The sequence below is a fragment of the Peromyscus eremicus genome, chromosome 7, assembly GCF_949786415.1.
Source record: "Peromyscus eremicus chromosome 7, PerEre_H2_v1, whole genome shotgun sequence".
Taxonomy (NCBI): Eukaryota; Metazoa; Chordata; class Mammalia; order Rodentia; family Cricetidae; genus Peromyscus; species Peromyscus eremicus.
Genome location: NC_081422.1, coordinates 100,991,244 through 101,013,771, shown reverse-complemented (window position 1 = coordinate 101,013,771; position 22,528 = coordinate 100,991,244). Strand labels below are relative to the sequence as shown.

The following is a 22,528-nucleotide window of genomic DNA, read 5'->3' as shown; positions in this document are numbered from 1 at the left end:
CCAGTGTGTGACTTTTTTTTTTTTTTTTTTAATTTTTGAGACAGGGTTTCTCTGTGTAGTTTTTGGTACCTGTCCTGAAACTCACTCTGTATCCCAGGCTGGCCTAGAACTCACAGAGATCCGCCTGACTCTACCTCTCGAGTGCTGGGATTAAAGGTATGCACCACCACCACCTGGCATTTTTTTTTTCTGGTTTTTACATTTTTTTTAATTGAAAAAAGTTTTCATACAATATATTCTGATCATGGCTTCCCCTCCCCCAACTGCTAGATCTTTCCCAACCTTCGAACTCCATGCCTTTTCTTTCTCTTTTTAGAAAGTAGACAGGTAAACAAATAAACAAGAACCCAAATCAGAAAATATATATGTGTGTGTGTGTGTGTGTATAAATTTATATATGTATATATATTTATATACACAAACGCAAGTGTACATGTGCGCACAGACACAAACCCCATAAAACACAAAGTGTTTTGTTTTGTTTTTGAGACAGAGTTTCATTATTTACTCCTGACAGGCCAGATACTCTCTCTGTCGATCAGGCCTGCTTTAAACTCACAGAGATCCACCCACCTCTGCCTAACAAATGCCAGGATTAAATGCACTATTTAAACATGAATTATGTCACCACTCTATCTTTTTTTTTTTTTTTTTTTTTTTTTTAGATAAAAAAGTATGTGTATATGTGTGCTCTTGGTGCCCTTGGAGGCCAGAAGAGGGCATTAGATCCCTGGCACTGGAGTTACAGGTGGTTGTGTACTGTCATGTGGGAGCTGGGAACCAAACCTGGGGGGTCCTCAGACAGTGCTCTTAACCATTGAGCCTTCTCTCCAACCCTTTGGGTGTTTTGTTTTTTTAATGTTGACTTTTTTAGTAAAAGGAAAAAGAAGGCAATTTATTCACTGTGGACACAATGGAAAGAGGGACAAAGAGATCTAGTGACCCTCTTTGTCTGCTGGCCCTCTATTGTTTTTGCTCTTTACTCTTTGCCAGGCCCGCCACCCAGCTCCCAAATAAATTATACATGGAGGCTTATTCTTAATTATAAATGTCTGGCCTTAGCTTGGCTTGTTTCTAGCCAGCTTTTCTTAAATTATACCATCTATCTATTTTTGGCCTCAGGGCTTTTATCTTTCTATATTCCTGTATAACTACCTTTCTTTTCTTCTTACTCCATATCTGGCTGTGTAGCTGGGTGGCTACCTCCTGATGTCCTCCTCCTTGATCCCTGTTGCTTGCTCTTCTTCTTTTCCTCCCAGAGTTCTCCTTCTATTTATTCTGCCTGCCTGCCAATCCCGCCTATTAATCTCTCCTGCCTTGCTATTGGCCATTCATCTCTTTATTAGACCATCAGGTGTTTCAGAGAAGCAAAGTAACACAGCTTCACAGAGTTAAACAAATACAATATAAAAGAATGCAACATCTTTGCATCATTGAACCAGTGTTCCACAGCATAAATAAATGTAATACGTTAAAATAATATTCTACATCAAGCCTCTGATATATTACATTTTAAAAATAGTCTTGAAAACCTTAAAGTTTACACTGTTGTATTTTATATAGTCAGATATACTTTCCTAAATAGGTCAATTGCCTTTTTGGCAATGTGATCTATTTTAGATATTGGTAGTTTTCTTTATGAACATCACCAGGTTTGTCTTGCCTGCTCAGGTTAAGGTGAAATAGGAATCACTGATAACCTAATTGAATGTGCCTTACCAGATTTCTTTTTCTTTTTTAATTTTTTAAAAACTGTGTGCATGCATGTGTGCACGTGTGCACATGGACATAATACAACACAGTATAGGTGTGAAGATGAAAAGCTTTATGGAGTTGGTTTTCTTCTACCTTTACAAAGATTCTTGGCTTCAGGGCATCAAACTCAGGTTGCCAGGTGGGCAAGTACCTTTACTTGCTGACCCATTGTGATGGTTGCTGTTTAAAGTCAATTTGACAGAATTGAGATCACCTGGGAGAAGGATCTCTGGGTATGCTTATAGGGAATTAGCTTGGTTGTGTTAACTGAGGTGGCAAGGTATGCCAGCTGTGGGTGATGCCATCCTCAAGGCAGAGATCCTAGACTGTATAAGAATGGGAAATGGGAGCTGAGCTCTAACATGTGTGCATTCATGCATTCGTTGTTTTCTGCTTCCTGCCAGGGGAAGCAGTGTAACCAGGTGCTTGGAGCTCCTGCTACCAGGACTTCTAGCAATGATGGACTGTACCCTAGAGCTAAAATTAATCCTTCCTCCCTTAAGTTGCTTTTGTCAGAGTAGTTTATAACAGCATTGAGGAAAACAACTAAGACAGCCATGTTGATGACCCTGCCATCCCATTTTAAGGCAGTCTCATGCAGCCCAGGTTCACTTCTGTTATTATTCCTTAAATGATCTGCAAAGAATGCCTTATGAAGTATACACAGGCACTGTTTCCTTAAGAGAAACCGGCCTGAATAGTAGCCAGCATCGACAGTATGATCTATGCAATGGGAAAGTATTACTCTTTCTCAGTTAAGGGTTCTGGGTTTTGTCACAACCCATGCTCCTCCCTAGGTTATTCTCTCACTTCGCTAATCTGTCATGAGCAATCTGGAGTCTTATGTAGACAAAGCATTTGTCTGTCTGTCTGTCTGTCTGTCTGTCTCTCTTTTTGGTTTTTCGAGACGGTTTCTCTGTGTAGCTTTGCGCCTTTCCTGGATCTTGCTCTGTAGACCAGGCTGGCCTCGAACTCACAGAGATCCTCCTGGCTCTGCCTCCCGAGTGCTGGGATTAAAGGCGTGCGCCACCACCGCCCGGCTGCATTTGACTCTTGCTGCTTCTGTTAGCTTCCCTTGTCTCGACATAAAACTTACTTATTATGTTTTAGATGTCTTGAGTTTAATAGCATCAGTTCCTTGCACTTGATTACCCTTTCCTTCTTCTCATGGCTTCAGAGCCAGTCGATACATTCCAGAACCCACTTGGTTTCTTTCTTGACTATGGCGAGCCATACAATGTGGATTATTCTAGATGTCTCCAATTTTTTTACTTCCCTATAGTTTTTTTGGTTTTTCAAGGCAGGGTTTCTCTGTGTAGCTTTGGTGCCTGTCCTGGATCTCGCTCTGTAGACCAGGCTGGCCTTGAACTCATAGAGATCTGCCTGGCTCTGCCTCCCGAGTGCTGGGATTAAAGGCGTGCGTCACCACCGCCTGGCTCCCTGTAGTATTTTATTCAGTCCTTGTAGAATTGGTTTGTCTAGTTTTGTCTGAGAAGAATTCCTGTTTTCTGTTTTTTGAGCCCATTTTTAAACTTAATTTTTGGGTAAAACTGTATCCTAGCTATTGTTCCGGAGATGAGCACCCTGAAACAAATTTTACTTGTTTAGTAATTAGACAGCACAGATCTTGGACTGTGTCATACATATAATTGGAAATAGAATCAGGCTCTCCTTGACTGGAACATTGGTTGTAAGAGAGCCAGCATACTGGTGTGTACTAAGCTGTCTCAGCTACAGGACTTCCAAATGAGCTGGTACCCAGCTTATAATGTTTTGTATTGTTGTGGTTTTCGAGACGGGGTTTCTTTCTGTAGCCCTGGCTGTCCTGGAACTTGCTCTGTAGATAAGGCTGGCCTCGAACTCACTGAGATCTGCCTGTCTCTGCCTCCTGAGTGCTGGGATTTAAGGTGCGCACCACCGCGACCGGCTTGTAATGGTGTTTTCATGAGTGATGCTGAAGTATGTTTCATATCTCTGGACTTGTTTGTTGTGTTAGGTTGTTGCATTTTTATTATGTTTCTGGGTTGCATGCTGTGTGAATTCTCACAGTCCAGGGTTGTGGTGTCACTGTCCCTTTTGTAGGGGTGAGGAGAAATAGAGCACTTTGCTCCAGTAAAATGGTGTCATTAAACCAGCTTGCTGACACCAAAGAACTCCTGTGGTAGGAGTATTGCCTTTTCAGTGGCTAAAAGCTGAGGTGTGTGTGGAATCTGAGAGAGGATGATAGGAGCACTGTCTGCCCTGGTTAGAGACCAGGAGAAAAGAAACTGTTTTAAACCTCTCTAGCTGCCTTCTGTCTTTGCCTTTATAAGATAAGGTCTCATCTAGCCTAGGCAGTCTTGAACTCCCTATGTGGCAGCTGAAATTGGCCTTCCGCTTCTGACCTTTCTGCCTCAGTTTCTTGGGATTGCAGGTGTCAACCACCATTCTCTCCCTTTCCCCAACCCCCAATTTTCAAGAGGTTTTTTTGATGGTTTTAGTTTCAGCTGGCTTTGAGCCCCACTTCCTGCTCCAGCCTCCTGAGTGCTCCTATTCCGGATGTGTGCCACCATTCTTGTCTTGACTTCTTATTCTGTTCTCCATCTTGATCCACTGTCTACATTTCTTCCAATAAACTTTTCTCTTTCCTGTTTTACCCACTGAGTCATCTCACTGTTAATCCCACCAGGTGAGAATAAGACCACTAACCACAATTTTTGAGCCAAATTTGAAGCAAGCCTTATTTAGTACTGGCCAGGACAGTGGACACTGGCCAGGTCCATACCTGGGATTCCCAGATGATGGCCAGGAATTACGTTAGTCAGGTGCTTATAAAGGCAAACCCACAATATATACTTTTGCCTTTGTCCAATCAGAGGCAAGCACACATCCTGACGTACTTCTTGCCTATGTATCTCCCACCTACATGTGATCAAGCACATCCTGTGCAGTTGGGGCAAGCAACCTTGTTTACAGAAGTGAAAACAGTTTGTTTTTGAGACAGGGTTTCTCTGTGTAGCCCTAGCTGTCCTGGAACTCACTCTGTAGACCAGGCTGACCTTGAACTCAGAGATTTGCCTGCCTCTGCTTCCCGAGGGCTGGAACTAATGGTGTGAACCCCCACTGATTATTGGGACCTAGCTGCAAGAAGTGAATTGCTGGAGGTTGTGTCTTGCTTGACCTTGGCCTTTCTCAGTTTATACTTTTGCTGTTTTCAAGCCGCCATGAGGTGAGCAGTTGTGATTCCCCATGTCTTTCCACCATGATGTTGTCATCAAAGGAGCCAGTTGACCTTGAACACCTGATTCTCTTGTCTCTACCCCACATCAAGTGCTGAGATTACAATTGTGTGCCACCATACTGTCTATGATTATTCTTAGGATGCCTGTATTTTATTTAGTAAAGTTCAGAAGCTGGGGAGATCATTTGTTAAAGTGCTTCCTATGCAAGTATGAAGATGTGAATTGAATTCCTTGTTAAAAAGTTGGGCATGGTGGCATTCCCTTGTAGTCTAAGTGCTGGGGAGGTGGAGACAGGTATATCCTTTGGGCTCTCTGACTAGCCGACCAGACTTTTCCCTACTGAGCCATTTTGCTGGTCGCTATCCCTGGGTTTATGCTGTTAGCGATCACCTTTGACTTAGCTGGGCTGTTCTGTAACCACAAGTCACAGTAACTCCTCATTCTTGCATGCTGTGGTGAGTGGGAGGGTTGATTAGCTTGTCATCCCTTTTTTCATCCCTCAGTACCCTTCTAAGTTTTGGATAGACATTTTCATTTTGGCTGCAGTGCTGGGAAAATTTATACTTAAGAGATCACAAGAATGTTTACTGACTGTCTGCTGACTGAGGTCCAGAGATTGTACCTCATTAGCTTTCTTGCTCCAAAGCAGCCTGGAGTCTCTGTCTTTAAGATTTGGAAGTTGTGCCGGGCGGTGGTGGCGCACGCTTTTAATCCCAGCACTCAGGAGGCAGAGGCAGGCGGATCTCTGTGAGTTTGAGGCCAGCCTGGTCTGAAGAGCGAGGTCCAGGACAAGCACCAAAACTACACAGAGAAACCCTGTCTCAAAACCAAAACCAAAACCAAACAAACAAAAGATTTGGAAGTTGTGTCTAGTGTTTCATTTCCACTCTTGACTTAAAAAAAACTACATTTCATGTGTGTGTGTGCACACACACATGTGGAAGTCAGAAGACCAGTTAGGAGCTGGTTCTTTTCTACTTAATTTGGGTCTTGAGGGGTCAAACTCAGGACTTCAAGCATGGTGGCAGGTGTCTTTACTCACTGAGCATCTCCTGACCCTACTCTTCACTCTTCACTCTATTGTCTTTTTTAAAAATCTTTATTAATTTCACATATGTATGTATGATATCTGAAAGAGTTGCAATGTTTACCTTTGAGGAGGGAAGGTTTGCTTTTTTTTTTATGTGCATTTAATTGCTGCTTTGCCATGGGTGTTGGGTCCCCTGGAACTGGAGTTACAGACAGTTGTGAACTGCTATGTGGTTGCTGGGAATTGAACCCTGGTCCTCTGGAAGAGTAGTCAGTGCTCATAAGTGCTGAGCCATCTCTCCAGTCCCTCAACTCTATTGTCTTATATATAATAGTTGCTAATTGTTATAGGTTGATATAGTGAACACTAATAAGAAGTCTGGGATTTAATTACATGGTATCAATTCACCCTGTAGCTTCAGGGTACTCTTTTTGTGTTGCTGCTGTTTTGCTTGAGACATAGTCTCTCTGTGTAGCTTAGGCTCTCCATCCTCCTGCCTCAGCCTTCCACATGCTAGAATTATAGGCATGTGCCACTTTCACTTATAGATGTTACTATGGTAGGCTGGGAATTGAATCTAGGGCTTCGAAGCGCACACATTTTGTCAAGGAACTACACCTGGTTTTGTTTTGTTTTTAAAGATAGGGTCTCGTTGTGTAGTCTAGGCTGGACTTAAACTTGATCCTCCTTAAGTGCTCAGATTGCAGCTGTGTGCCACCATGTCTGCTAGATGGTGCTTTAAACCGTACCAGGATGAATGTGTATCCTTGGGTACCTTGGGACCAGATGAGAGTGTGAGTATATTTAGGCAGGTGTTTAGCCTAAGAGGGAAGAGAGTAAATTATAAATCCCCCAGTGAGGTAATAGAATTGTTTTTCATTTTTCTATTAAGGGTATGATTTTATATTATGATTAGATGCGATTTGATATTTATTAAAATGATTCTGTCTGTTTTAGTGGCCCCAGATGACATTTTTGTTGATTCTTTCTGCTTTGGAGACAGATTCTTTGCTTCTTGTTCTACAAGCATGTATCTGTACCTACCTCCCAGTTGTCTTTATACAAAAAGGACTTGGGCATTGGACTGAATAACTTGTTAGCCAGCCACTTAACCCTTCATCCTTATTTTTTTAAATCTTTCTTTCTTTTTTTTTTTTTTTTTTTTTAATTTTTCAAGACAAGGTTTTTCCGTGTAGCTTTGGATCCTGTCTTGAAACTCACTCTGTAGACCAGGCTGGCTTTGAACTCACAGAGATCTGCCTGCCTCTACTTCCTGAGTGCTGGGATTAAAGGCGTGGGCCACCACCTCCTGGATCATCCTTTTTTTTTTTTTTTTCTTTTGGTGTGTATGTGTTACATGTGTTTATAGATGTTAATGTGTATGGGGTTATCAGTGCGTGTGATGAAAGTAGACATTGGGTATCTCCCTCAATTAATTGACCCCCCCCCCCTTCCAGACAGGGTTTCTCTGTATAGTTTTGGTGCCTGTCCTGGATCTCGCTCTGTAGACCAGGCTGGCCTGGAACTCACAGAGATCCACCTGACTCTGCCTCCCGAGTGCTGGGATTAAAGGTGTGCCCCACCACCTCCAGCTACAATCAACTGCTTTTTTTTTTTTTTTTGGTTTTTCCAGACAGAGTTTCTCTGTGTAGCTTTGCGCCTTTCCTGGGACTCACTTGGTAGCCCAGACTGGCCTCGAACTCACAGAGATCCGCCTGGCTCTGCCTCCCGAGTGCTGGGATTAAAGGCGTGCGCCACCACTGCCCGGCCAATCAACTGCTTTTTGATCTTAGTTGTTGACATAGTTTCTCAATGAAACTGGAGCCTGACAATTTGGCTAGATTGGCTGCAGAGCAATTTCTAGAGATTCTCCTGTCTCCACCTCCCCAGTGCTGGGTTACAGGTGTGTGCTACTGCACCTGGCTCTTTACGTGGGCGCTAGTGATCAAACTTAAGTCTTCGGTGCTTATGTGACAAGTACTTTACTGACTGATCCGCTGCAGTTCCCCCCTTTTTGAAATGTATTGTTTGACAATTTTACACATCTATATGAAGTATTTTGATCATATTCACCCCCCCCCCCCCGCATGCCCCCTCTTCTCCCTTCCCCACCCCCCCCATTCCTAACAACTCTCCCTCCTGTTTCATGGTTTTTTGTTTTGTTTTCTTTCATTTTGTGATCCACTGGGTTAGGGTTACTTACATGAGCATTGGTTAGGGGTTATTTACCAGAGCATGGACAACTCACTGGTGGTTATACCACTGAAGAAAATGACCCTCCCTCTCCCAGCAACCATTAACTGCCTGCCAATAGCTCCCAGGGAGGGTGGGGCCTCAGGTGCCCCTTCCTTATTTGTGATGGAATGCTGACAGACCCCGTCTTTCGTAGGTGGCCACAGGTGAGTTCATGAGTGCACCATCAGGGCATTTCCAGAAGACAAGCATCTCACAGCTCTCCTCTCCAGCTCAGATTACCTGTTTCCTCTTCTAGATCCCCTGAGTCTTTGAAAGGGTGACAGAGAGAATCTTATTTAGGGCTGAGCATTCAACAGTCACTTTTTCAATGTTGACCAGGTGTTGGCCTCTGTATTAACTGATGCCCACTGCAAAGCCTGAGAGCAGCACTGTTTTATGAACATAAATATAAATATTTAGAAGGCAGTTTTACAACATGTTGTCTGTTTAGCAAAACAACAGTAGTAGATTACCCTACAACTTCTAGCTGGTGTGTGTGTGTGTGCGTGTGCGTGTGTGTGTGTGTGTGTGTGTGTGTGTGTGTGTGTGTGTGTGTGTGTTGATTGTTGTTTTTTCAGGGGAGGGATTCAGTCATTAGATTTTTGACCAGGTTTACAGTTAGTACCAAGCTTTTTAGTTTTTAATTTTTTGAGACAGATTTCATGTAGCATAGGCTGGTCCTGGGCTCTCTGTTGCTGAAGATGACCTGTAGGTGTATGCTGCTGTTCCCTGTTTTATGTGGTGCTGAGACTGAACCCAGAGCCTTGTGTGTGCTAGGCCGGCATTTTGTCAACTCAGCCACATTTCTAGCCCCAGCTGTCAGATACCCTTTTCTTAAAAATATTTTCTCAAAATATTTTATTTCAACTTTTGCTCCTTGTTCTTACGACTGTCTTTTGTGACAGTTCTGAATTTTAGTCTCATTTGACCCAATTCTCTACCTGAAGAGAGGTGGGATTCACATGACATGCTATGTGGCTACATGCAAAAACTATGTTTTTATCTTTGCGCTCTCTCTCTCTCTCTCTCTCTCTCTCTCTCTCTCTCTCTCTCTCTCTCTTTCTCTCTCTGAAACAGGGTCTCTCACTGTAGCTCTGACTACCTTGGAACTATGTAGACCAGGCTGGCCTCGAGCCACAAAGATCCCCCTGCCTCTGCCACCTGAGTGCTAAGGTTAAAGGTGTGCACCACAACACCTGGCAATGAATGGCTCTTTAAAAAAAACAACAACACTTTTTTTAAAGCTCACATTATTTATTCATTCATTCATACATTTCATTTATTCATTCATTTAGTATGTGTACACACAAGTGTGTGTGTGCCTGCTAGTGAAGGTTGGAAGACAATGTGGGATCTAGTTACTCTTTCTGTGATGTGAATCTCTGGGATCAAGTCAGGCTGTGGCCTTAGCAGCTTGTGCCTTTATCCACTGAGCTACCTCACCAGACCTGTGGCCTGTCTCCAGACTGAGTCTGCAGCTCCTTTTTCTTCTTAAATTTACAGAGTAGGTTTGTTCATCCTGCAATACTGTTCCTCAGAGAAGTTACAGGATCAGTGTGAAAGAGTAGCCTTTCTTCTTCGTTATGTTAACATTAGGCAAAATCTCCATTTTCTTTCAGATATGTTCTGGATAGTCCATATCACTGGTTTCCTCCGTATTTATGTCTATTGTAAGGCCAGAGATAGGTGTACAGGACAGGTTTATGTAATTGTGGTTGTATGTTGTTCAGGGTGGGGGCATTAAAGAGGGAGAAGAGAGAACGGTTTCATGACTATGAATGAGAGAGCATGGAGTAGAGTAAACTTGGGCCATAAAATAATAGTGGCATGTGTAATCTAGATAAATTACATAAGTCTCCTAGAAGACTCCTCAGATCTGGGCCACATCTATACAGAGACAGAGGAAGCTGATTAATCCAATTTCTGTCTGCTTGTGGGATGCCACTTATTTATGTTGGTGATCATGCCTAGAGCCTTTCAGAGACAGCCCAAGTGAGACTCCTGTCTAATTCCTGCTGGGCTCAGGGGAAGAGAAGTAGACCCATCTCTTAGCCAGAGGATAGCCTGCCCATGTACAGGGACACTGGGAGACTTAATTAACCTTCTTAACCCCAGTCACGAAAGTCTGAAAGGAAAGGAAGTGCTTGCAATTGTTATACTAACAATGGAGCCTAGGTAATATTTCAGATCTGTACTTCTAAATAAGATGTATTTATGCTTGTTAGACTGTTTAAACCTTTGAAAAACTAGGAACAGAAAAGTATTTCTTTCCTTGCTGCCTTTATTTTCCAATTTTTATTAATTTATTTTTGAGACAGGGTCTTGCTGGCCTGGAACTCCCTGACTAGCGTAAACTAGCATTAGAGTAGCAGTTCACTGATCTACAGGGGTGAGTCACGGTGTTCAGTTTCTTGGAGAAACTGTTTTGCCTGTGGTGGTATACACAATAATTTTAGCACTTGGGGCACTGAGGCAGGAGGATTGCTAGTTTGAAATCAGCTAGGGCTACATAGTGAGAAACAGCCTCAAAAGTGGGGGGCAGTTTATTTACTACTAAATACTCCCATCTCTTGTTTCCTAAGGTTTGTTTCTTCATCTTGGTTTTTCTTGAGACAGGGTTTCTCTGTGTAGACCAGGCTGGCCTCGAACTCAAAGATCTATCAGCTTCTGACTCCTGAGTACTGGGATTAAGGTGTGAGAACCACCACCAGCTTTAAGATCATTGTTTCATATAACTGCAGGTCAATTTTCAAAAGTCAGAAAGTTTAATATTGATATAATGCTGTTAACTAACTCACAGTTTTTGCTCAATTGTATTAGTTTTCCCCTATACTGATGTTTAAAAAAATGTGTGTGTGTGTGTGTGTGTGTGTGTGTGTGTGTGTGTGTGTGTGTACCATAACACAGGTCTAGAAGTCAGAAAACAACTTCTGGGAGTTGGTTCTCCTGCCTTGTTGAGGCAGGGTCTCTCGTTGTCTTCTGTAACCTGGCTGGCCCCAAGCTTCTAGGTGATTCTCCCATCTCTTCTTCCATTTCTCTGAGGAGTGCTGGGATTACAGATGTGCACCACCACGTCGGACTTCTTTATTTATGGCTTGTAGGGATGGAACTCAGGTGTAAGGCTTGGCCAACAAGTGCTTTTACCCACTGAGCCATCTCAACAGCCTCCATATTGACTTTTTATGACTATTCTTTCTTCTAGGTCCAATGTCTAACCCAAGATTCTATACTGCATTCGTTTTCTCTAATAGTTCTTGAGAGAGTCTTTGCCATACATGGAGATGTGTTTGCAGTTAGTCCCTGGACCATTGTCTTTCTCAATACTCATTCTGATCTTGACTTTCTCTTGACATATTAAGAAAAAAAGGTCCCACTGCTTTGAGAGGAAAGGGCTTGTGTTTGAACAGAACTTACTCCTTTAATCTCAGCACTTAGGAGTCTGGAGGCTGAAGTAGGAGGATTGCTATAAGTTTAAGGCTAGCATGGAGTACATAGTGAATTTTAGGCTATGCTGGGTTACAGAGTGATGCCCTGTCTTAAAAGCAAAACAAATTTAAAGGAAAAATATGGGATAGATATCAACTAAGGAAACAAAAATTTAGTAGTATATAACAATTTAGCTGACGTGGCAGTACATGTCTCTGTTCCCAGCACTGAGTGGGGTAGGGGCAAGAGAATCAGGAGTTCAAGGCCATACTCAGTTATGTAGTGAACCTGGGATCAGCCTGGGCTACTTGAAACTCTGTGTCACAATAAAAAAATTTTAACAGAAACAACTTGTATGCTATGTAGAAGTAACCGTCTTATTCAATAAGAAACATAGAACCAATGAAAAGAAGAAAGCCAAGAGGTCAGAGCTAAGAGCTGAAAACCTTACCCTTCCTCTCGCGCGGTGGTCCTACCTCTCCCGAAAGAGACCTACTTCCTGTGTGTCTGTCTTTATAAAGACTTTCTATTCTGCCTTCTCATTGGTTGTAAACCCAACCACATGACCGCCTCGTCACTGCCTGTCTGTACAGACCTCCAGGTCTTCTATGATTGGTATTGAGATTAAAGGCGTGTGTCTCCAATGCTGGCTGCATCCTTGAACACACAGAGATCTACTTAGCTCTGCCTACCAAGCGCTGGGATTAAAGGCATGCACCACTAACACCCAGCTTTCGCTATGGCTTGCTAAAAGCTCTGACCCCCAGGCAACTTTATTTATTAACATACAAATAAAATCGCATTTCAGTACAAATAAAATATCACCATACTATTATAGATGTAGTGATTTAAAAATAATTATTCTGGCCAGGGAAGTTGAGGGTTGCATGGTGGCACATAGCTTTAATCCCAGAACTTTGAAGGCGGAGCAGGCAGATCTCTGTGAGTTCGAGGCCAACCTGGTCTACAAAGTGAGTTCCAGAAGAGCCAGGGCAACACAATGAGACAGTTTTAAAAAAATTACGAAACTAGGTGGTGGTGGCGGCACATGCCTTTTAATCCTAGCACTTGGGAAGCAGAGGCAGGAGGATCTCTGTGGTTTCAAGGCCAGCCTGGTCTACAGAGTGAGTTCTAGGACAGCTGGAGCTACATCATGAGTACATGTTTTTTAAAAAAAAAAATTATGGAGAGGATGGAAAGATGGCTTAGTTGTTAGAGCACTTGCTGTTCTTGTAGAGGAACTCATGTAGCAGCTCACAAACACCTGTGATTCCAATTCCAGGGCATCTGACACCCTCTTCTGGCTTCTTCTGTAGCCAACACTTGAGTAGTGCACACAGGGACATGCAGGCACTCACATATATACATACAATAAATTTTTTAAATTAATGGTTTATGTGATTAGCATCAATTCAGAAATCAATGATTTTTTTTTTTAATTTTATGTGTATTAGTGTTTTTGCCATGGGAAGTTTCGGATCCCCTGAAACTGGAGTTGCAGACATTTGTGAGCTGCATACATGTGGGTGCTAGAACTTGAACCTGTGTCCTATGGAAGAGCAGCCAGTGCTTTTAACTGCTGAGCCATTTCCCTGGCTCTCAGAAATCAATGATTTTCATTTATATTACTAAAGGATTCATATAGACTCCCTGCCACAGTCCTTTTTTAGATTTATTTTATTTTATGAGTATGATTATTTGGCCTTAGCTGGCCTGGAGCTCACTATGTAGACCGGACTGACTTGAACTGAGAAATCCACCTACCTTTGCCTCCAGAGCGCTAGAACTCAAGGTGTGCATCACCACAGCCACTGTGTGGGAAAATTTCAGTCTAGGTTTATATCATATCTTCCTATCTTCTCAACCCCTGTTGTTATGGGTCACCATCGCCCTCACCACCCCCCCCCCCCAGGTTTTCCCTGTGGCCATGATTCTGTGGAGAATGAAATGCATCTTTGACTGGTTTCTCTTAGTGGCTTTCCAGAGTTCTATATTGCTGTTCATTCAAAAATGCTTCCAACCCATAAATAACAGTTTAAGTGAAAATTTTCTTTTCAAAAACAAACAATTGGAGTATAATCATTTTACACATTTGAAAGTGTCTGGATAAACAGAGATAGCTGAATTCCTAGCTCTTCTGTATGTAAATGCTTTGTTGACATTTTGCCTCGTTGAAGTATGGGCTCCATAGAAACAAACTTAGAGAGAGAGGAGTCTTTTAATGGACTTTTCAGATAATTGTGCGTATTCTTTGATACTTTGCCACAATTCTAACAAGTAGTGGTTTCTTTTTTTTTTTTTTTTTTTAAGATTTATTTATTTATTATGTATACAGTGTTCTGCCTGCTTGTATCCCTGAAGGCCAGAAGAGGGCACCAGATCTCATTACAGATGGTTGTGAGCCACCATGTGGTTGCTGGGAATTGAACTCAGGACCTCTGGAAGAGCAGTCAGTGCTCTTAACCTCTGAGCCATCTCTCCAGCCCAAGTAGTGATTTCTTAAAAGTTAGCCGCAGTATGGAATTTGAAAGTATGTCAAAAAACTTTCTGTATTCTGTTATGTAAAAATCCATTGGTGTGTTTTGCACTTTGAATGACTTTGTAAACTGTGCATGATTTTGACCTTGTGGCTGACTCAAAGGGGACTCAAGAACCTCTTCGCCACCCTTCAGGAACTGCTGTTTTGAATCAGGAAGAGATCTTGAAAACTGACTTAGGTCCATCTCTCTCCTGGGCTGGAATAAGAAAGGTGGTTGAAACTAAAGGAGAACTGACTTCCCTGAAGTCGTGGAGCTGGCGACCTTCAGAGCTGTGGCTCCCGGAGTCCAGAATTCTCCACTGCCTTTTGTAAATAAAGTCTGTGTTTCTGCTGCATGTGGTGCCAGTTCCCTGAGTGCTGCTCCACAGACAGCATGGCCTCCAGAGAGTTAGTTGTCTCCCGCGGCCCACTACCAGGAGCCTTAAATGTGCTTATTTACTCTTCTTTCTTTTGTCGTCGTCGTAAGTCCAGATTGCCAACCAGAAGTCTCATTCTGTTTCCAAGTAAACGTGTCAGGTGCGTCAGTTCAGCTTTGTGGCTGCCTAGATTGTGTCATGGTGTGCTTTTAAGTGACTGATGTTCACTCAAGGCATTTAAGCTTAGTAGGAGTTTGAATACATGTTGGGAGTGATCAGAGCAGTGTCATTATTCTGTATGGAGAGGTTTTGAAGTAACTTTAGTGATCTCTAGTGGGCTTCTGCTAGTGGGTTTCTAGCAGACTGGACAGATTACATGCATTAAACTCTTTTCTTGTCTTTGAATTATATAAATTCTTTTACTAGTGGGTTTTGTTACAGGGTATTGCTCAATGCTGTAGACTGAGTGTTTTCATGTTCCCTTGTAAGTTATTAAATCCAGGGTTATGTTTATATTTTGTATGTGTATGTATTTGTGTGTATGTGTATGTATTTGTGTGTATGTGTATGTAGTATTTATATTTTTAATGAAGTCATATGTACTTGTTATGGAATTGCTCTGATGTCATTTGGGAAAATTTAATACTATTCAAAAATCTCCAGAGTTAATGAAGTCATGCAATGAAAAAGATGCTCTTTCTAACCCAGGGTTTTGTTGTGTATCCTAGGCTGGTCTTGAATTAGCAATTTTTCTGCCTCTTCTTCCTAAGTTCTAGTATTACTGCTGTGCCATGTCTAGTAGAAAGATTTTTTTTTTTTCACTAAAAGACAGGATCATATGCTACCATTACTGTCCATCTTTGAAATTGCATGGACTACTCCACTGCTGGTGTGTGCACCTTTATTTAGTTCTTTGATTTCAGCGTGGGCTTTCTAAGAATGCTCTGCTTTGTGAACAAAGGCCGCAAATCACGCACATTTGTGTGTGTGTGTGTGTGTGTGTGTGTGTGTGTGTGTGTGTATATGCACGCACGCATGGCACATAGGCCAAGGGACAACACTGGGTGTGTTTCTCAAGTATCATCCACCTTTTTTTTGAGACAGTGTCTCTCACTGGAATGAAACTCATTCATCAAGCAGGCTAGGCAGGCTAGAGAGTCCAAGGGATTTATCTGTCTTAGCCTCCCCAGCACTGAGATTACAAGTGTGTACCACCATGCTTGGCTTTGTTGGCTGTTGGTTTGTTTAAAATCAAGGGTTCTGGGAATCAAACTCGGGTCCTTGTGCTTACAAGACAAGCACTCTTTACTGACTGAACTTTCTCTCAGTTCCCTGTTTGTGACCTTTTTGAAAATCAGTAATAGTGCATCTTAAGTAGTTGATGTGGTTCTAAAGAGCTGGGAATAATGTTCATTTTGTCATCTCTAGCAAAAAAATTAGTGGCCTATGGAAGAATGGGTAAAAGAAAAACTTGACATTCTCTGAGAATTCAGTCACTTTCTATTCTTCTACTCATCTGATGGTCTGGGTACCATTTTTAATTTTAAAAGAGCCACACATAATAATTGTACATATTTATAGGTAATATGATAATCTGATACATTTATACAATGTCAAGAAGTTAGCTTTTCTCTTTCTTCAAAAATTATCCGTTTTTGTATTGGGAGCCTTTAAAATCCCCTTTTCCATGTTTTAGAAATAAAATCTATGCTGAATTGTGCACTTTACCCTACTGAACTGTGATACTTATTATCCATCTTTCCTCTGTGCTCCTCTCCGTTGGCTCTGTTTCAAGTGTCCTGTTTCTTTGCTGTTATAATGTTGTCCTGCTGTTGAGGGTGAGGGTGGTAATGACGGTGGACACTGCTGTTGAGGGTGAGGGTGGTAATGACGGTGGGCACTGCTGTTGAGGGTGAGGGTGGTAAGATGGTGGACACTGCTGTTGAGGGTGAGGGTGGTAATGACGGTGGGCACTGCTGTTGAGGGTGAGGGTGGTAATGATAGTGGAAACACTGGGTCTTGCCATGTAACCTTTGCTGTTCTGAAACTTGCTGTGTAGACCAGGCTGGACTCAAATATGCAGTGATCCTCCTGTCTCTGCCAGGATTGCAGGCAGATGCCACCATGGCTGGCAGTCTCCTGTTTGAGACTGTTCTGAGTAGGGGGCTGCATTGGTGTCTCATGTCCAATAGTGTATGTAGTAGTTGGATATTGCTTCTGCCAGGACCTTGAGGGCTGAGGCTGTGGTGTATGTTTTGGTTGTTTATTATTTAGACAGTCTCTCTATATGTAGTTCAGGCTGTCCTGGAACTCACAGAGGTCCACCTGCCTTTGCTTGAGTGCTGGGTTTAAAGGTCTGGGCTACCATACCCAGCCTTTTCTTTTTCTTTTTTCTTTTGGCTGAGGTTTTGAAGCAGGTTGTTAACTGAGGATGTAGAAGCCTATTCCTTGTTACTGTGATTGTTACTCCAGTATTACAAACCTTATTTCCGAGGAAAAGTACTTACTCATTAGAAACTTTCTCTAAAGCCAGTTGTGATAGCTTATACCTATAATCTTTGGACTTGGGAGGTGAAGACATGAGGATCTGGAGTTCGAGGATAGCTTTGGCTACAATGCCAATTGAAGGCCAGTCTGAGCTACTGGAAACCCTGTCTCAAAAACTATTCCCCACCCCAAACAAAAAAGGAGGAGGAGCTGAGCAGTGGTGGAACACTCCTTTAATCCTAGCACTCAAGAGGCGGAGGCGGGTGGATCTCTGTGAGTTCAAAACCAGCCTGGTCCAGGACAACCAGGACTACACAGAGAAAACCATGTCTTGAAAAACAAAGCAAAATAAAAGGAGGAGGAGGAGAAGGAGGAGGAGGAGGAGGAGGAGGAGGAGGAGGAGGAGGAGGAGGAGGAGGAAGAGGAAAGAGATGCCCTCTATAATTAACAATAAAGTTATGGAGACCGGGAAGGGATGAAGAAGGAGATGGGGGAGAAGAGAGGAATAGATAGTTCTGCTGCATGATATATGTGATATAGCAGATTGACAAGTGAGGCAGGGAATATGGACAGATGAATACCCATGGTCCCACGGTATAAAGATAGTTCTCATTTACACATCTGTTCTGGAGGTTTACTGTGGGGTCAGGGGGTAACCTGTATGAACCCTTCAGTTGAGGTCTAAGCAGTTAGTATGGCTAATGGAATTGAGAAGGGAAATGTGATTTCAGACACTTGAGGACACTTTGCAAAGCTTTTTGAAAGATGTGGTTGGAAGTAGGCCAAGAGGTAGAGAAGAGCCTAAAAGCAGACATGGCCCCTGAGACCTACACATGAGGCTTCCTACAAGCTTGAGCAGAGTGACGGTATAGTAAACAGTCAACTTCTCACTAGGTCCAGATCTTGATTCTGTTGATTGGAGAGTGAACTGTCGGGTGGTATCCTATGGTCGTACCTGCCCTATTCCACACAAGGCCCATTCCTTATTCTCAGGGCTGATTCAGGGCTTGGCCTCTGATGCTCACTCTGCCTGAAATACACTCCTGCAGGTGTCTGCATGGCTTCGCTGAGTCCTTTTAGTCTCTGCTTAGTGAGAACTCCCTTGACACCCCAGTGTAAAGTAGCAGCTCCCTCTGGCGCACACCAGCCCCGCACATTCCCTATATTCTTTTTCCTCCTGCTGTACCTAGATTAGTGCCTGGGATTATAAATAAGTATATGTGTATGTGTAGACATGCAGGTGTGGGCAGGAGATGGTTTCCAGGAAACTGGAAGGAGGAAAAGGAGGGCGTGAACAAGGGAATTCTAAGACATTCAGTTTTTATTTTGTGGCGGTTACTTCTTGGTCAAAGCAGCCCTTGAAATGCCTGAACTGGGCAAAGTCAGCAAACATGTGCCATGGTAGTCTACTCATAGAGAAGACCGAGGTTCAGATTTGGTTAGTTCGCCTTGCTTTCAAAAGCTCAGGGGAATTCACCTTTAGTATCTTTTTCTTGGAAAGATTTGCACTAAGTGAAGCCTTGGTGATTCTGACTGATGCCTCTTACTGTTCTCTTAGGACCCCTATAGTGGACCATGAGTCGGTAATGCCCACTGAGGACTTCTGGGAGCCATGTCAGACGAATCCGCCTCAGGGAGCGATCCAGACCTGGACCCGGACGTGGAGCTGGAGGATGCGGAAGAGGAGGAGGAGGAGGAGGAGGTGGCAGTGGAGGAGCATGACAGGGATGACGAGGAAGACCTGCTGGATGGTAAGTGCCTCTATTGATAACAGAGATTGCCGTATCCTCCTTTTCTGTGGAATTTTTACTGGGAGAGTGTGGTATTTCTGGTTGTACTTTTTTCGGGGGGAGAGATTGGGAGCTATTGAGACAGGGTCTTGCGCTGTATAGCTGAGGATGGCCTGGAACACACTGTAAGCCAGGGTAACCATCAGTTTGCTGTAATCTTCTTGCCTCAGCCTTCCAAGTGCTGAGACTGTAGGCATATGCCATTATACCTAGGTTCTAGTTGGATTTATTGGACCACCTGAAGTGAGAAGACATGGCAGAGAACCCAGCCACAGAACTTCTGTGCTCATTCTCAGGAAGTGGATGGTTGTTCTTCCAAGTAAACCTTGGTTAGTGGTGGAAAGGTGAGAACTTAGCCCATCTTTGACAGAAAGGTAGGATTTTAGATGCTGCTAATGAGTGTAGTGCATATATACACATTGTCTTCCCTCCTGGCTTCATGGAATATTGCTAGGTTTTCTCTCTCCCTCCCTCCCGCCCTCCCCCCTCTCTCCCTCCTTCCCTCCCCCTTCTGTCCCCCCCACACACACACTCCTCCCTTTCCTCCTTCCTTTTGAGGCAAGGTCTCTATGAATTTCAGTCTGGTCTTAAACTTGACATCATCCCGCTTCAGCTTCTTGAGGGACTGGATTATAGGTATGTTCCACCGTACCTGGCTTTACTATGGCATTTTATACATGAGGCTTGAGTACCTGTGGATTCTGTTATCTGCAGGAGGTTTTGGAACCAACTTCCCAAAGATATCAAGTTTTTACTAAAAATTACATGCCTTTGAAGATTACGGTATGGTTATTTATTTAGATGTGGCAAGAATTTTACTGATTTGTTTAAGAATGGTGTAATTTTAATGTTGAGGTTTTTCCTCTTTTTTTTCCTGTTTTTGTTGTGCCGGGATGGAGCCTGGGTCTGGTACTCCCTAGGCAGTGCTTTATCACCCAGCCAGTGTCCTAATCCTACCTTTTTTTTTTTTTTTGGTTTGCATTAAAAAAAAATTATTTTGGGCTAGGCATAGAGATGCATACCTTTAATCTCTATACTCTAGAGGCAAAGGCCCAAGGCAGGGCAGCCTGGTCTCCATAGCAACTTCCAGGTCAGCCAGAGCTACATAGTCAGACCCTGTCTTAGACAGACAGATTGACATATACACACACATACCTTCTATGGCTACAGTTCCATTCACTTTCATCAAATAATTTTATTTTAATTTTAGCCTTCATTATGTATACACACCACATTTTCTATGTACACTCAATGGGCATCTAGACTGAAAAATATGGAATATCATGCTAATCTTCTATCATATAGATTTCAGTATATATGCTGCCAAAGTGAACACTTTGATTTTTTTGAGATAGACTTGCTATGTGATACTCAGATTGGCCCTGAACTTGCTATGGACAGGCAGCCTAGAATTTACTTCTACTTCTACCAACTGAATGCTAGGATTATAGGAGTGTACCACCATACCCAAATATTTGGATTTTTTTTTTTTTGCACGGGGGGGGGGGGGTGGGGGGGGGGCGGGGAGAGTGAGTATTAATTGAACTTTTAAAGCTAGAATTTATTTATTATTTATTTATTTATTTATTTATTTATTTATTTATTTATTTTCCTATCTATCTATTTATTTATTTATTTGGTTTTTCGGGACAGAGTTTCTCTGTGTAGTTTTGGTGCCTGTTCTGGATCTCGCTCTATAGACCAGGCTGGCCTTGAACTTGCAGAGATCGGCCTGGCTCTGCCTCCTGAGTGCTGGGATTAAAGGCGAGTGCCACCACTGCCTGGCGAAATTATTTATTTCTATCATTTATAAAGTTCAAAATGATATAAAATGTTCTGTTAGATACTATCTTCTTTTTCTTGTTCAACTAGGGTATCTTGACTTTTTAAGTTTGACTCAAGACTATTTTGTGTTTCATTACAGTGTCAGAGCTATATGTACCTTCCTGGACTTTTCCTAGAAATAGATACTTGTGTTAGTTGTTGTAACTTACTATTTTAGCTCTTTTTGAAAAAAAAAAATTGGTTTGATTTGATTTGGTGTGTGAGTGTGTGTGGGGTGTGTGCATGTGTGTATGCATGGAGGTGTCTCTCTCATTTGTGTGCACATGGAGGCCAGGGATTGATATTGGATGTCTTCCTTTATTTTTCTCTACTTATTTTCCTTCCCTATATCACCTTGGCTGGCCAGGCCTGGAACTCAAAGAAATCCACCTGGCCCTGTTGGGGTAAGGTGTGTGCCAGCATGCTTGACTGTACCTTGTATTTTGAGACAAGAGTCTCTCACTGAACCTGGAAGCAAATGATTGGCTAGACTGGCTGGCTAGTGAGCCCTTAGGATCCTCATGTCTCCACCTCTCACCACTGGTATTACAGATGAGTACAGCCACATCTGGCTTTTGGAAGGGGATGGTTAGGAGGTAAAACAAGGGCTAGGGAGATGGCTCAGTGAGTTAACTACTTATTGTATAAATATGAGGACCTGAGTGTAGATCCCCAGCACTCAGAACAGTTGGGGCTGGCAAGATGGCATAGAGGGGGTAAAGGTGTTTGCCGTTAAGCTTGACCACTTGAATCGACTCCCCCTGACCCACAGAGTGGAAGAAGAAAATGGACTCCCACAAGTTGTCCTTTGACCTCCACATACATACTGTGGCATGTGCATGTACATAGAGACACAATAAATAAAATGTAATTTTAAAAATTAAGAAAATAAAATTAGGAATATCTAGGAGAATCTAGTCTTAGTTGGTATGTAATATGGTATACCCTGTGATGATTTTGCTATAGTTTATGATGTATAAAGACATTTTTGGTTGTCATGGCCTACTGGGTGTGTAGGTTAGGGTGCTACTTGGCATCTTGTTGGTACAGACCAGGGATGCTTCTAAACATCCTAAGGTACATAGAACAGCTCCCACGCCCACCCCAACTCAACCATTATCTGGCCCAACTGTCAGTAGTACTAAGATTTGGGAATCCTCCCAAAAAGGAGGAGACTGTTTCGTCAGGCCTTACAGTTGAAGTGTTCTATCTGTTTGGTGATAATAGCTTACTTTCATATTGTCTTTTGGTGATCTTCACTGTTGTGTTTGCTTTCTTTGTAATCTTCTTCCATTATTGGGTTTATTTTGGCTTTCATGCAAACTTTTTGTTTGTGTGTTTTGTTTTTTGTTTTTGTTTTCAAGACAGGGTTTCTCTCTGTAACAGCCCTGGCCATCCTGGAACTCTCTTTGTACATCAGGCTGGCCTCAAACTCACAGAGACCCACCTCTGCCTCCCGAGTGCTGGTATTAAAGGTGTGGCCACTGCTTGGCTTTTTTTTAATGGTGCTAGGGATTAAATCCAAGGCTTCGTGAATACTGGTAAATATTCTACCACTGAGTTTCCTCCCTAGTCATTAAATTTCTGTGGATAGTCTGCCTCTGAGACAGGTCTCTTCTGTGACCAGGGAGCTGGCCTCAATTATGTAGTCAGGCTGGCCTTGAATTACAATGAACCTTCTCTTTCAGCCTTCTGAGTGTCTGCATTATAGATATGTACAATCTCACTCAGATTTCTTCTTTCAAAAAACCTGTGTGTGTGTGTGTGTGTGTGTGTGTGTGTGTGTGTGCGCGTGCGCGCGTGTGTGTGCGCGCGCGCCCTGTGGGTACATGTAAAATCATAAGTTGACATGGATGTCTTTCCTC

The 22,528-nt window shown here is 42.7% G+C and overlaps 1 protein-coding gene across 1 annotated transcript in view; it reads left to right on the top strand.

The window, feature by feature from the left end:
* Window positions 1–22,528, top strand: part of LOC131915684 (uncharacterized) — a 63,549-nt gene that overhangs the window by 15,127 nt on the left and 25,894 nt on the right. The window contains exon 3 of the mRNA XM_059269086.1: window positions 18,608–18,800. Within this exon, the coding sequence (XP_059125069.1) occupies window positions 18,608–18,800 (193 nt within the window). The remainder of the gene's footprint in view (window positions 1–18,607; window positions 18,801–22,528) is intronic.